This window comes from Erpetoichthys calabaricus, chromosome 11 (assembly GCF_900747795.2).
Source record: "Erpetoichthys calabaricus chromosome 11, fErpCal1.3, whole genome shotgun sequence".
Lineage (NCBI taxonomy): Eukaryota > Metazoa > Chordata > Cladistia > Polypteriformes > Polypteridae > Erpetoichthys > Erpetoichthys calabaricus.
Window position 1 is genome coordinate 63,365,487 of NC_041404.2, and position 15,111 is coordinate 63,380,597.

General features: G+C 54.5%; 1 protein-coding gene across 1 annotated transcript in view; it reads left to right on the top strand.

Annotated features, from left to right (window-relative positions):
* Positions 1–488: 488 nt before the first annotated feature.
* Positions 489–15,111, top strand: part of LOC114660482 (Kv channel-interacting protein 1-like) — a 62,146-nt gene continuing 47,523 nt past the window's right edge. Inside the window, exon 1 of the mRNA XM_051933961.1 lies at positions 489–854. Within this exon, the coding sequence (XP_051789921.1) occupies positions 767–854 (88 nt within the window). The 5' untranslated portion in view covers positions 489–766. The remainder of the gene's footprint in view (positions 855–15,111) is intronic.

Here is a 15,111-nt window from a genome sequence, read left to right on the forward strand (position 1 = left end):
GCACCCCATTCGGCTCAGGGGTCGCCTCGTCCTTAGAAGCAGCAGCGCGCGTTCTTGTGAAGTCCACGGACACGCGCAGGAGCGCGACTCGGAGGGGTGCCAAAGGCGCACTTGTGTTTATTGATGAATTGATTTGTTTGTTTATTGATTGGCTGATTGATTTGTTTGTTTATTGATTGATTGATTTTTCCCGCGTGGTGTCACATATCCGCTCCACGGGTGAACTGCAGCTGCTCGTATAGCGCCTTCCCGCTGCTTCCAGTCTACCGGCACAGACAGTCGTATAGCGCATGGCCGCCCCTCGGCGTGCCCCTCAACTCCCCTTCGGGCTCTGCGTGGCTTTCGGAGCTCTCCCGGTGTCGAGGAGGACGCAGGCGCCGACAGCCGATAGCACCGCAGCCCCCCCACAACTCCCTCCCCTCACCCGGGCCGGCTCGGGATTCGCTCGTTTCCTCGTTCAGCGGGCACGTGTGTGCCAGGGGGCGGGGCTGACACGTCAGGTGGGAGGCTGGCGGCTGGCGGGAGGAGAGCGAGCGGAGCTGACGGTCAGCGGGACGGCGTCTCCTGTCCTGCCCTGGGCCAATCCGGGCACGCGGACAGATGGACTGGACCTCCGAAGTTTGGTGTCTTCCGCCGGACACGCGCATTGAGGAGACCCCGCTCTAGGAGTTTGTTCTTCTACTTCTTCAGCTTCTTCCAAGTCCACTCCTGGCCGGGCAGAGCAGGTCGGCGGACGCGGGGGGCTTCAGTTCCCGTCCCGGGCAGGATGAGCGGGTGCACGAGACGCTGCAAGCTGGGGGTGGTGATGTTCGCGCGCTCCGTCCATCGATTGGTCACCGGAACCCTCAACAAAGGTAAGACCCGCTGCTTCTCGGTGCCACGGTGCCAGTTTAAGTCCAGCAGGCGGTCGACGTTGGGCTTTGCAAAGTTTTCCTGTGGTGACAGCTGGCTGCGGGATGGCATTTGGGGGCTCGTGAGAATTGAGCTACACGCCGCATAGAGAACTGAGTGTGCCCGTCCGCGAGCGCCCGACATTCGCACCGGGAGGCAGCTAGCATAGAAACACTCGGACTGGGCACGCCACTAATATGTGCCAGTCGGGGTGCCCGCGTCTTTTGTGGCCAGCCAGGAGCTGATCTTTGCTCCTCGGGTCCCCTCATTGGCTCTGCTCTCCAGCCTTGCCATCCTCCCAAGATGCTAAGCCTCCCCCTTTACCTTCTAACCCGCTCAAGCCTGCTAATTGAATCCGTGGGGGGGGGGATGGGGGGGGCTTCGTCACGGCAGCCCCCCTCACACTCGTTCGTCTGCTCTTCTCGTTCTGGCCCCAGTGTGACCACAGAGGCGACTCAGAGAGGCTGCTGCGCGCGATAAGGCGAGGCGGTCGTCGGCGGGGGCAACGCAATTAGCGGAGTGGGCACAGGGGGCACCGGCGACTTAGCTGGAACATGTGAACAAGGAGTGGTGGGGGATGATGGGAGGAGAGGGGCGCTCACTGCATGCGAGCAGGTCTCACAATGAAAGGCACTATATAACCGAGGCCCATTTGGGAGAATGGCCGCAAGCTGACCACACGAACAGGCTTCATGGGTGTTCACCCCCGTGCCTCTGCTGCCCAGCGCCATTCCTGCGAGGTGGGCACGACACCTGGCAAGCCTTCTTGTAGGCTTCACCTGAGAGGGGTCCGTGCCAACTGACAGCACAGGGGCCAGGTCTTTATGTGCCCCTTGGGCAGCGGATCTCAGGGTCAGTCCTGGAGTCCAATGCTTGTGTGGACCCCCGCGTTTAATTGGATTGCGCCCTTCATTGATCTAAGAAGAGGATTTGATGGGCATCATTATAACGTCTTTTATTTGACCGTAAAAACCACAGGATACACAAGTTAATGACGATTACGAAAGGCGCTATAAACTGTTTTTGGATTTACTTAAATGTATTCACCCGCCTTGTATGACGTGAATTAAGAAAGGCGCTGCGTGTGTGTGTGTGTGTGTGTGTCTTCATTTCTGCCAGTTCGATATACTGTAGCGCCTTTTATACGCACCTGTTATAGCGCCTCGCGCATCGATGCTCTGCAGTCTTTCTTTCTTTCTTTCTTTCTTTCTTTCTTTCTTTCTTTCTTTCTTCTCAATTCAGAAATCACAAGCGGTATTGATTATTTTTTAGTGAGCGAAGCAGGAATTTCTTTTATATTTTCCATTTCATTTCTGGTATTTTCTGCCATCATTTCCTATACTAAGCCCACAGGTGCCCTTTGCTCTGGTGGTCTCGTCACTGACTGTCCTGATTGTCGTGCCCTCCGATGGTCACAGTATGCCCGTCTTGCCATTTGATGATTTGGCCGCCCGGCGTTCCCGTTTTCTTTCTCACAGCGCGGAGGTTTGGCGGTCAGAAGAAAAACTTCACAGCTTCGCCGCGAGGGGGGCGTTCCCTTATGCAAATATGCCAACTTTATGCAAATATCGCGCGTTTCATTTCAATATTTGAACCGCGATTGTGTTTTTCTGTTTTGTATTTTTACGGATTTTATTTTATTTTTTTGCTTTCTAACGTGTTCTTATCGCACTCTCAGACCCTTCGCCTTCGCCTCTCATCTTTGGGCACTCCATTCTGATGCCAGTCGCCTGATGTCCTTCACTTTGCTGTCTCGCTGTTCATTTTGCTCAGTTTATTTTTGTATAGCGCCTTTCACCATCACTTGTGTCCGTGCCCGCCCCCTCTGAGGTTCCACCAGTCCACTCTGAACCTTCCTCTTCTCCTGTTGTCCCACCATTCCCAGCCTCATATTTCATTTCCTCATTTTGGTGTTCCGGTTGTGTCCGCAGGTCGCCCCCCCCCCCCCCCCCCCCCCCCCGCTCTTGTGGCCCGCCGATGCGTCAGCACGTGACTCGCTCATTCACTTTTAATTCTTTCTTTCTTTCTTTTCTTTTTTTTTTGCTGATCTCCCGATCGTTAAAGATGCGCAGAGCGGCCGTTGCGCTGATTCTTCACTTTTGGTGCCCACACGGAGTCCCGTTAAATTAATAATTAACCCTCCCAGCTGAACATCCGGGCGCTCGTTGTGAAGCCCCCAGAGGCCAGTCGAGGGGTCCCATCTGTGGACAGTTGTGACCAAATCACTGACTGCTGATGGACGAGCGACAAACAGAGGTCGGACTTCACCTACACGTACAGCTCGAGACCACCAGCGGCCCACCCAAAGCGGTTCAAGACGATATCGACCAGACAAGGAGCGCTGGGAGGCACCTCGGCATTTACCGTTGAACTCCAGGTGGTCTCAGCGTGAGTCTCCCTCCTTGGGCTACTGTGGTGGACTGCAAGCCCTGAGGTTTGGGCTCAGATCCCACTACTGACACCATGTGACTCGGAGCGAGTCACGTCACCTGCCTGAGCTCCAGTCAGTATGACAATAGAAATGGAGACAGTTGTATGTGGCAAGTCAGCTTGGACAAACCCAAGTAAGACATAATAATCTAGAGCAGGTTCTAGGACCACCCAAGACAATCGGAGCAGTGCGCCCCCTGCTGGCCGTACTCCACAAGGTCCATTGTGCCCTCAGCACTCCTTTTACATGCTGCAAGTGGGGTCTGGCCACGCATGGTGGGCTGGTGACATGAACAGTGCCACACAACAGGTGGCACTCGCCCACTCTAGCTGTGCCCAGGAAGGAGACAATAAAATGACAGTAGGAATGACAAGTGTCCCAAAAATGTCTCGAAATGACTGATGTGTTAGGCCTGCGAATCATCACCATCTCTTTAGTGACAATGCTGAGAATGGTAGGGGGCACTCTTGAACCTGACAATGCCAAGGCAGCCAAAGGGGCACAAAAGAAGGACAATGGATTGTAAAATAAAAACAAAAAAGAGCAGAGAGGGACGAGAGAAGGGGGTGGTGGGGCACAAAGTGCCAAACAGATGAACTTCATGGGCTCTGAGCTCTGTGCTAACAGGACCTGCATCCCTGCCATGTGGTGGGGCATCCAGCCCACTTTCCCTTCTTGAACTGGCATCTCTCTCCCTCCTGCCAGTCGACCCTGTGCCTTTGACTTCACTGCCAGCTCCAGGAGTGGGGCGGCTTTACACTGCCAGGCGGGGGCCACTTCTGGGTGACTTGAGGACAAACATCCAGGGCCATGGGGCGAGTGTGAGAGCCATGGAGACACAGGTCCTGAGCGGCCTCTGGTGCCCAACTCTGACTTGCAGTGCAGGTGACATGTCATTCATAACCAGTAGGGGTCCATTAATGACATGCAGGAATTGACTGCCACCTTCTGAAGGACTGGGGACATCAGCTGATTTTCAGGGTCCTTTATGGCTTGGTGATTCATTCCACTGCCCAAGTTTGTTTTTTTTTGCTTAACATCAGGGTACCCTTCCTGCCTAGTTGTGCCCTTTGCTGTAGTCCAATGCCTTAGCCACTAGGGGGCACTGCACTGCCACTTACAGATGGCTTCATTCTGATTGTGACGTCCAAGGACACCTATGGGTGACACCATAGGACTAAAGCACTCTGAAGTCCCTGGTGACATTTTTAATGAGATGGTGGACCCCAAAGATCAGACCACCTTGGAGCGCCATATCTCTCCATGTTGTCTTGTCTCCACCTTCTGTCTGCTCTGTTTGCCTGCCCCCCTGTTAATGCAAACAGCCAATCACGAGGCTCCAGATGTGACCACAGCAGCTTGAGTGATGGTCTGACTGGGGGGATTTTCAAAAATGAGGTGATAAACCAAAAAGCTTTAAGTGACCACTGGTGGAGAGTGGCCAGACTCGGTCAAGTGACAGAAAGGCCACAAATCCCAAACTTAAGAGTGATGGCCACATGGGCATCTCCGACCACACAAGAGGCTGGGCTGTGAAGGAGATGAAGACCATGAAAATGAGGCTGTGGTGGGCAAAGTGACGAGAACTGGATGGCTGAGGGCTGGCGCCGGTCATGTGATGGGGTCTCAGTGTTTTCTTGGCATACCTTAGGCCATGTAATCCCATCTGAGGGTGTTTGGAGGGCCTAAGGTGGTCCTGGGTGTATTGCTTTGTGGCCACAGACTTGCATTTTTGTCACATCTTGTTCAACTGACCCCACAATCATGACGGTGACATCATTTTACTCTGACGCCTCACACAGCCTGTGGGTCTCAGTGCCATCTCAAGATGCCATTGAGTCACCATAGGTCAAAATCCCAAGGGGCACTTCAGGCAGCTGCTTGGAAACACAGAGCAGGGGAACCGAGGCCAGAGGGAGGCTGACCGGCCCGGACAGGGGGGCTTATTGGAGTGGACACCACCTGGGGAGCAACCGTCCATATGCACTGGAGCTGGACATGCTGAGACCCTCCTGAAACAAATTCACAGGCCAAGTGTTAGCATGTTTAGGTGGGGGGGGGGTCCACCACTGAGCCTGGGGGACCGAGTGGCCCACTTGACTTGCAGTCTTCATGAGGGGACTCACAGTTTACAGCCCAGGTCACACCAGCCATGAGATGAACGTCCAAGTAGAGGGTACGGTGACAATTGAGGGGACATTCACTCCAGCTGAGCTCTGACGGTCCACATACAAATGGGGGCCAAACACAGACAGAGGGCCCCCATCTTCAGAATTCTGACAAGAGGTGGCCATTCAGCCCAACAAGCCCACCAACAAGCCCACCAATCCCGTTCATTCAATCTGTCCAAAATGAGACTGAGTTGAGTTTTGGGGTCCACTGCTCTGCATGGTCATATGTCCCATGTGTCCACAGCACTTCCTAACGAGTGTGTGAAATCACCACAAGCAAGTCTCCACCTGTGCCCCCCGTGTTCTTTCGGCTCCATTCCTAAATTTCTCCCCCCTCTGACACCCCCTTACGCAGGTCACTTCTCATTGGTGTTTCCATCCCGCCTGTCCTCCATGTTCTTCAATCAGCCGTGCTGATCTTCTCTGGACCTGCTCTGGTGCTGCTATGGAGATGTCACCAGTGCGTTGCCCACATTAAGCACAAGCACCTTTGACTTGTAAGGGGGCGCCATGTGACCTAACAGACCACTTCAGTCCTGCGGCCTCCTCATCTTCATTCATGTCTGCCCCCCCCCCCCCCCAGTTGCTCTCGGTGGTCCTGACTCGGCCCCCCTGCTCTCCCTTCTCCAGTGCTGTGGTGTCTTTTTTTTCCAATATGGAGACCAGGACTGCACACCACTTAAATAGGACCAGCTTTGGTTTTATATGGCGCCTTTCACGCTGTTCCACATGCCTGATTTTACAAAGATCACCCTGTCACAATGCCCCTCAGTGTAATGGCATGCTGTGTCCTAAATGCGATGAAAGATTATTTTGTGCATGTGGCGCAGGGCACCATGCTGGCCCAGTGGTTGGTGTTGATGCCTCAGGCCCTTGTGGGTTTTTTTTTTTGTTTGTTTGTTTACTCTCACATCCTCAAAGGGGCACCTGGCCACTCACTGGGGTGATTGTGGCACACTGACTGGCACTGCTCTTCATGTGGAGTCTGCATGTTCTCCCCGTGTCAGCGTGTTCACCTTTCTTGGGTTCTCCATTTATCTTTCAACATCCCAAAGATGTGCAGCTTGGACCCACCGTGAACTCCAACTGAGTGTGCAACAGATTGGACCGGTGCCCCCCACAAACAGGTGCCTAATAGCAGCTGGGGGTCTCCTGGAATCTCCCGTTGGTCTCTGACGTTCAGTTCTTTTGTGAATCTGCTTAACCTGACACAGGGTGGCCAAGTCCAAGGTGGCTCCTTCATCCTGATTGGTTTGCAGCCATGAGGTTCCACTGAGGGCATTGTGTCATCTTCAGCATGGCAGCTCATTGATGTTACTCCCCTCCATCAGGCAGTCTGTCAGGCCAGCTGGTAGTGCCAGTCCACATGCTGCCCATCACGTTTCTCTCTTTTCAGATGAACATTTCTGATGACAGCAGAGGCAGGTGCCCTTAAAAATAGGCATCCACCTGACGCCTGGAGTGTCCACCTATGTGACTGAGAACTGAATGTGGCACAATCATTGGTGCAGAGTGTGCCACTCTTCCTCAGCAGCCTGGCCACGCACTGTCTGATCAGAGCTGGCATGTTCTCGTCTTCTTTGACAACCTGCTGACATGTAGGTTAAATCACCTGGTGGCGCTACTCTCTCCCCGTGTCAGTGAGTGTGCCCTGTGATGGACTGGCACTCTGTGGGTACCACACGGATGGCACTCCTGAGCTCTGTTCAACACTGGTAGTCCCTGCCTGTCTCGTCTGACACCATGTGAGGATTTTTTCTGCTCTGTGTATTGTATTGTATTGACCCCCCATTTTCTTTTTGACACCCACTGCACCCCCTACCTGGTAAGGGGTCTCTCTCTCAACTGCCTTTCCCAAAGTTTCTTCCATTTTTTCCCTACAGGTTTTTTTTTAGGAGTTTTTCGTTGTCTTCTTAAAGAGTCGAGGCTGGGGGGGGGGTCGCTGTCAAGAGGGAGGGTCTGTTAAAGCCCATTGTGTCACTTCTTGTGTGATTTTGGGCTCTAAAAACATAAACGGTATTGTATTGTATTGTGTGATGGCAGCAGAGAGGCATCCAGTGGGGGGCGCTGTTAACAGAAATGCAATGAGCGGCGCCATTAGTCCAGTAGAAAGTGCCGGGCGCTTTAATCGGAGGGTCTTTACAGTTTTAAAGATGGGGTCCAGTAATGGAGCCGCCCCGAGCCGTCGGGATAACAAAATAAGAAACAAAAGTAAAAGCCTGAAATGGGCGCGTTGTTTCCGGTGCTCGGTCCGTTATCTCCTGCGGTGAGACTTCGATTTTTATTCTTATTTTTTTTAGTCACATTATGGGCTCTTTGTGGGCATCTCTGTTTTTCTGAGTGTCCCCCATCCTTGTTTGTGCTTACAGCAGTCAGGATGACCCTCAAATGTCACCCGGTCCCCCTAATCTTGACGCCTCCCTGATACCCAATCCGATGTCAGTCGTTTGCAGAGGACGGCGGTGTCGTCCTGTAGGTGGCGCTAGGGTGCAGCATGTGCTGGCCTGCCATTCCTTCATAAACTGGCGCCCGTTTAAGCGGAGTGGCGTGCCGGATAAGACTTCAGACCCCGAGGTTGGGGGTTCAAATGCTGCTGCTGTCACTGTGTGACCCTGAGCACGTCACTTCACCTGCCTGTGCTCCGAATAGAAGACAAAAGACATGATGCAAGTTGCCATGGATCTTAATAATAATAATAATAATAATAATAATAATAATAATAATAGTCCAGTCATGGCCAGCAATCTCTGCATTGGGATGCCAGCGCATCGGAGGACACCCACTGTCACAGCAAACCAAACAAGTCGCAGCCACAGATTGACTTAACTGTGTGAGTTTGTTACGTGGATTGAAGTCACGCTCACGCGAGAACTCCATAGCGAGGCAGCCCGGGGTTCGAGACAGAACTGCAAGATGGTCACTGCGGCCCCGTGTTTTAAAGTAAAACCCTTCGCGAACTTCCACCGTTATAAAGCCTAGCGGGTTCAACGTCACTTTTGAGGAGTGTGGGCTCTGCTTCTTGGGGGTCTCTTCTCACCTTTCCCCCTTCTCTCACACTTGGCACTTCACAATTCAAGTCAGCCTGCCTGTCTGCCTGCCTGCCCGATCGGTCAACGCAAACCCTTCCAATATTGCGAAGTCCATTCATCCATCCATCGATTTTGTTAACCCGCGTATCCCGGGCAGGGCACCGAGCACAACATCCCGGCACGAGAGGCGCACGCCGCGTATTGAGCTGCTACCTCTACTGAGAAAAGGAGCCCACAACGGGGTGGGCGGGGTCGCTTTGGGCACGTGACCTGCACGTACGCGCTTCTCGAGCCTTGGTGGAGGCTGCAGGCTCTCTCGGGGCCTCCGTGGATTGACCTCCGCCTGCAGCTCGCATACATTAACTGGCAAACCAACTTTCGCCCAGTGTGTGTGTGTGTGGCTTGTGCGCGACGGACTGGCGCCCCGTTCTGGGTGGGTTACCGCTAGATAACTGAACGAAGGGGGTCTCAGAGCATTTGGTTTGGTGCAGCGCGCGCGGAGTCCAACTGGGGTACACACGCTGTGTGCCATGGCGGACCTCTTAAGCGTTCTTTGTTGAAATGAGCACCTTGTGACGTGTGAGGGGCACGGAAATGGAGTGGGAAGCGGGGAGGTTGTGGAGCATCAATCGGCAGTCTGTCCACGTCTTATATATTAAGCTGCAGTTGTGCTGCTGAACACGAGGTGGCGGTGTTTCTATTCTTCTCAGGCTCATCCCCATTCACCGCTTCGTTGTCCTGTTTTGCTATTAAAGCCCCTCCGATGACCACCATTAAAGCCCTCAGTCGACCGCCCGTGCGCTTTGGCAAATTTTAAATGTGAATTTCAATAGACGTTAGTGGCTGAGACAAACGGAGAAGGAACGACGAGCTGGCACCGTGAGACCACCACGAGCGACACACAGTGACACGACCACATCCCAGTGCCACGGGATTAGCAAGTGAGGTCACGTGCCTGCCAGGTGTTGCTAAGCGACAGAGAACGCCCGACCGCGGGGCGCGCGGCACGGTAACGCGGGAGCGGCTGAATCCGAACAAGAAGGGAAACGTGACGGCGCCTCCGCGGCCCGCTTTCTTACACAATGGCTCGTTGCCCCCGCATCTCCTCCTGGCATTTGTGGATGCGCCTGTACATGCGGCGTGGGCGCTTTGTTTCGCTGTCCGGTGGCGACTGAGCACACACGCCGAGCTCTACCGCCCCCTGGCGAGGGGCTTTGGTGCAGAGAGGCGCGCGCGCGGGGGCTCATCTCGTACCTTTGGATGCCAGTCATTAAAGAGCTTTGCGGTGGTGATAAGACGCTATAGAATAATAATAATAATAATAATAATAATAATAATAATAATAATAATAATAATACATTTTATGCGGAAACAGAACTTCCCCTCGGGAATTAATACCTGCGCGTACCAACCACCAAACAGACCCAAACGATGATTTGCGAGGAATAATAAAAGACAGCGACTTAAACAAAAAGCCCCCCCACCACACTGTGCTCTGGACCGCAGTCCTCCTCCGTCCACTCGTGCTTTTGTGCTCCTTGTCCACCCTTTGACCCTTTCTGTGTGCTCCTTGCCCGATGGGGACATACTTAAAATGTCACCGAGATCTACGGCCGTGAGAGGACAGGGGACCCCCGACTTAACGGTGACAGGCAGCGTGTCACCCAAAGAGCTCGACTTCTACTACAACAAAAGTCAATGGCGTTGATCGTCGCACAGCAAGATTCTAAAATAGACCCCCACTCCTGTGAAGCTGAGGTGTGAGAACCTCTGGGGGGATTCGAGGGGCCAAGGACAGAGGGACACCAAAACCCCAAACGCCCAATGAGGACAGCCAGCAAAGTCCAAGGCAGGCGACCTGAATGACGCAGAGCCGGAACGTCACCTGAAGCAGCGGGCACCTGGAAGTCTGATGTGACAGGAGTCGGATGGCCTAGCGGTGCAGTGCATAACGCCAGGGTCTGGTGGTCTCACCCTGGAGGTGCCCTCAGAGCTCCTCTCTGCACATCCGCTCTATTGAAAAAGCTGGAGTTCAACTGGTAGACCAATGAGAACATAATGGGGGGGGGGGGGGGGGCATCTAAAGTTTAACAAATGCAAGAAGACCACCGAGTCCATCAGGCTGGTGAGCTCAGCTACCCGGGGCATCAATAACAGAACGGCATGTGTGTCATCTCAGTGGTGTCTCCAGGGGGTGCTCTTGGTCTGTGTGCACATTGCATGTCCTCCCACATTCATCATCTGATTGGTGACTCCAAGCTGGCACCTTGTGAGGGTCAGTGTGTATGTGCTGCCCTCTCTGCACTGGTATCCTGGCATGTGCCCACTGCATGCTGGGATTGACTGTCACTGCCCACAACCTTAGGGATTAGGAAGTGGATGGATGGGCAATTAAAGCTGAGAACCTGAACCTGAACTTGACTTCCATTTTAAAACGGAAGGGCAGTCCAAGTGTGCCACTTTTCAGCGGTGTGCAATAATGAAGGCACCCTCACAAGATGGACACTAATGGCGGTCTAGCTGGCCTCGTACCACTTTAGTCCATGTGGCTTGAAAGATTCCTGAACTGAAAAGTACGAGGCCACTGCACCGGGACAGAGTGGGCGGTCTGCACAGACACCACCAGGTGACTGCACAGTGTGACACCAGACAGGTGACATGTAGCAGGGAATCACGAGAAGGCCACCTCTACACCTATGCATCTGATGAGTCAGAACTGGCCTGGTGGCCCTCATCTCAGGTGGTCCTGATCAAGTGAGGCCCATCTGCATGATGTGCCTGAGACAGGGGGCAGCTCTGTCCTGATGCCCTCTTGATATTATGGAACATCTGAAAGGTGGTGGCCACCCTGCTCTTGACCCACTGAGCCCACTGTCTGTCACTGTCATGCCCTCCTGTGGTCCTCATGTCCTTAAATTGAATTCTCCCTGATGCCACATTTTCCCATTTTCACTGATGTCACCTGTGTCCTGCTCCGCTGAGCTCAGTGACTGTCGCGGGAGCAGGTCTCAGATCATTTGGTCCTCCTGTCATTCCCTGTTGTGGCTTCCCTAATCGGGAGAACTTCCCTGTTGCACTGCAGTCACCTCAGTGTCTGTCACTTGTCACAATCTGTTGTCTGATCCTGTGTAGACCTCCTCCCGTGGTCCTCATGTCGTCTGCTTGAGTTCCCCCTCATCCCCCCTTGCACTGTGGTCACCCATGACCTGCTCCGCTGAGGTCCGTGACAGTCACGGTGACCTGAGTGTTACAGATGAGCCTCGTCTCCCATCATCCTCAGCGACAGTCCAGCTCTGATCGGGTGGGCTCTGTCACTCTGCTCTTTGCCATGCCAGTTGCGTGATGGTGGGAGCGCTACCTGAAATGTTACGCTCGTCTCCCAGTGGCGATGTGGCCGCCCTGCTCAAACGGTGTCATCCCGTGTGCCCTGAGCTCGGTGTCTGTCACTTCAGCGGAGTGTGGCCCCCGTGCTGAGCCCCCACAATTGATCTTCCTGTCGCTCAGATGCTCCCTCCCTCCCTCCCTGTTGTGGCTTCAACGATCACAATCTGGCACTGTGGTCACCTGTCCCCTCAGCGCCTGTCACAATTATCAGTTGACTAGCCCCCCCTCCCGCGGTCCTCGTGCCCCCCGATCCTGCAGCCTGCCGTGGCGCTCCTCCCGTCCAGCTGAGTGGCCAGTGGTGGCCGCCCTGCTCAGGAGCCGTCCCTCTGTCACCGCCCGTGTCGCCCGCTGACCGCCCTGGTCACCCGCCGCGGTAGGGGCCGCCTGTCAGCTCCGCGTGAGCGGCACCGGTTTGGAAGTGCACCGAGTCCCCGCCTCCCTCTCTCTCTCTCTCGCTGTCTCGCCGAGACCCTTTTCGCAGTGCAGACGTCGAGCCGCCGCCGAGAGAACAACGACAGACGGAGCCAGCGCCCCCCGGCCGCCATGGGGATCGTGATGGGGACCTTCTCCATGCAGCCCAAGCAGGGCGGCTTCCGCAAAGGTAAGCGGGGCGGGGTGGGGTGGGGGCCGTGACCCGTCGCGCACGAGCCTGCACGCGCGCCCCGTCGCCCCCTCTCCGCGCCGCTCCACGTGTCGCGCACGCGCGTCTCACTTGGAGGGCTTTTGCTTTTCTTTTGTTTTTGTCTTTCGGGGGCCCCGCTGCGCGGTGTGCGGGGGTGCGTGTGCGTGTGTGACGTGGCCTCGCGTCGTCTGCCTGGACTCGGGGGGCCGGCGGTTATGAAAGCGCATCTGTTCCCTGGTCGGGGCGTGAATCTGTTTGCGGTGCCCAGTGCCCAGTGCCAGTGCCCGTCTGCTCGCCTTCCGCCTCCCTCCGTGTCCAGTTCCCCGTCGGTCTTCGTGAATGCCAGCCAGCTGTCATTTTGGTCACGTCTTGGGGCTCTTTGGTGGCTGTGTGTGAGGGGGGGGGGGGGGGGGCAATCAGGTGCTGCTCTGCTCTTTTACTTGTGCCCATGTAGATGGGCAAACTGTCCAGGTGTCCACTCCTGCTTTATCGATGTCAGGGACCCACCGGCGGACGAGCGGTGTGGTCAAATCATTCGGAGCTCGGGGTCAGCAGCTCGAGGGGCTCCTCTCTCAGCTCTGCCCATGGGCTGCCCAGGGTCCACTCTCAGGTCACCTGCTGACCCCTCCGTCAGCTCTTATGTGCTCTGTGGAATGGTGGACGTGCCCCGCTGGTGGCCGTGGGCGTCTCACAGAGAGTTTGGCTTTAGAGACCCCCGTCTGTGTTTGCTGTTTCATTTTGTAAAAGTTAAAACTTCGAAGGCGCTTTATAAATAAGCTCAGTGCTTGCACCCGGGTTTGAATGTTTCTGTGTGGAGTGGGGATGCTCTGCCTGCCTGTGCACTTGGCTGTCCTCTGTGGGCGCTGGCATCGTAATCAGGATGGGGGGTCCGCCTCGTGCCAGCAGCTCACTGGAGATGAGAATCTGTGACTGTCACCTGTGTCCCCAGAGCCTCTGTTGGTGGTGCTATGTGCAGGCTGATTGCTCCTGTGTCCCTGCTGAGGTGCTTAATAATGGTCCTAATGGTGGCGCTATATAAAGATGTGTTGACCCCTTGTCCCTGTGGGTGGCGCTATATAAAGGCATGTTGACCCCTGTGTCCCTGTGGGTGACGATATATATATAAAGACGTATTGACCCTGTGTCCCTGTGGGTGGCGCTATATAAAGACGTATTGACCCTATGTCCCTGTGGGTGGCGCTATATAAAGACGTATTGACCCTGTGTCCCTGTGGGTGGCGCTATATAAAGGGTATTGTGGGCACAGGGTCAGCCCTGCCAGCTCGCTTGACAAATGTTACCATAGCTGCACTGGTGTTGGTGTCCTAAGTAGCCTCCCGTTCAAGTGACCACCTCTAAGTGATGACAGACCCCTTCTGATGTCACTCTTGGGCGGGGGGGCACAGTGCCTGCCAGTTTCTGCTGTGGCAGACCTCAGTGCTTAAGATGGCGTCTCTTTGTGACATTTCGTCACTCACCCCAGATGCTTGCCCATCAAATGAGAGATGGCAGATCCTGGCCACGGGTGCAAATGGCATTGAACACCTAAGGGGAGCGGCACCTTCCACCTGATCCACTGTGTGCCTCAAATTCAGCAGACAGCTTTAGAGAGGGGGGCCATGTGGGCCATGCTGCCGGAAAAGATGCCAACATTTAATTTTGGTAGATTTCCACAAAGAGGGATGATCAAAGGGAGCACGCCATGAGTAGATTCACCACAAACAAAGGCCTCATAATGGGGGGGCTCACCTCCAAAGCCCACCTCACCAAGTCCTCCTCCTTCTCCTTCTCTGTCTGTCTGTCTCTGCCAACTGTGCCCTCACCTCACCTTCAGAGTTCAATGAGTGGCCACTCTGGGGTTAGCCATGCCTGCTCTAAGTGACCCCAGCAGCTTTAAGCAGGGACGCCTGGCCACCCAGAATGAGTCCAGCCTCTGTGTTGTGGGCAGCCAACTCTGGCACTGGGAGGAGAGTTGGGGTGAAGGCTCAGCAGCCGGGTCAGGGCAGAAGGTCAGAATATGGGCGTGGTGCCTGACCAGGTGGGCAGGGGTTCAGGTCTGTGCCTTCTTCTTCTTCTTCTTCTGTGTGTGTAAATACTAAGCTCATCCATTTTCATGTGTCTAGCTGTCCTGGCATTTTTCTGGGTGTGGAGAGATGCCATGTGGGCAGCTCCCTTCATTCAGGTCTGTTTGGACCTTCTTTGACTGAACTCACTCTGCCTTACCCAGGCCAAGATGGCATCCTGCAGTGAGTCACATGTTCGGCATTGTTGGCACCCAAGCCACTTAATCGACTGGCAGCATAGTCTAACAATGGCATTAAAATACAGGACAGTGGCCTTTTTGGGCCCTTGAGTCACAGTGCCAGCCTACAGTTGTGTGATGGCAGCAAAGGACCAATTTGGGCAACAAGAGGACTGGGTGAAGATGTCAGGCTTGTGCCCATTGGTCTGAATTGGCACAGTGTGCCACTCTGTATTTCAAGGAGCTCTGATTGACATGTTGCTCCAGAGATTGCACACTCGCCAGCCTTCTATGTTTCTTTATAGCGCCTTCCCTCTTTGTTTGGTGTCACTTCTGCCCTT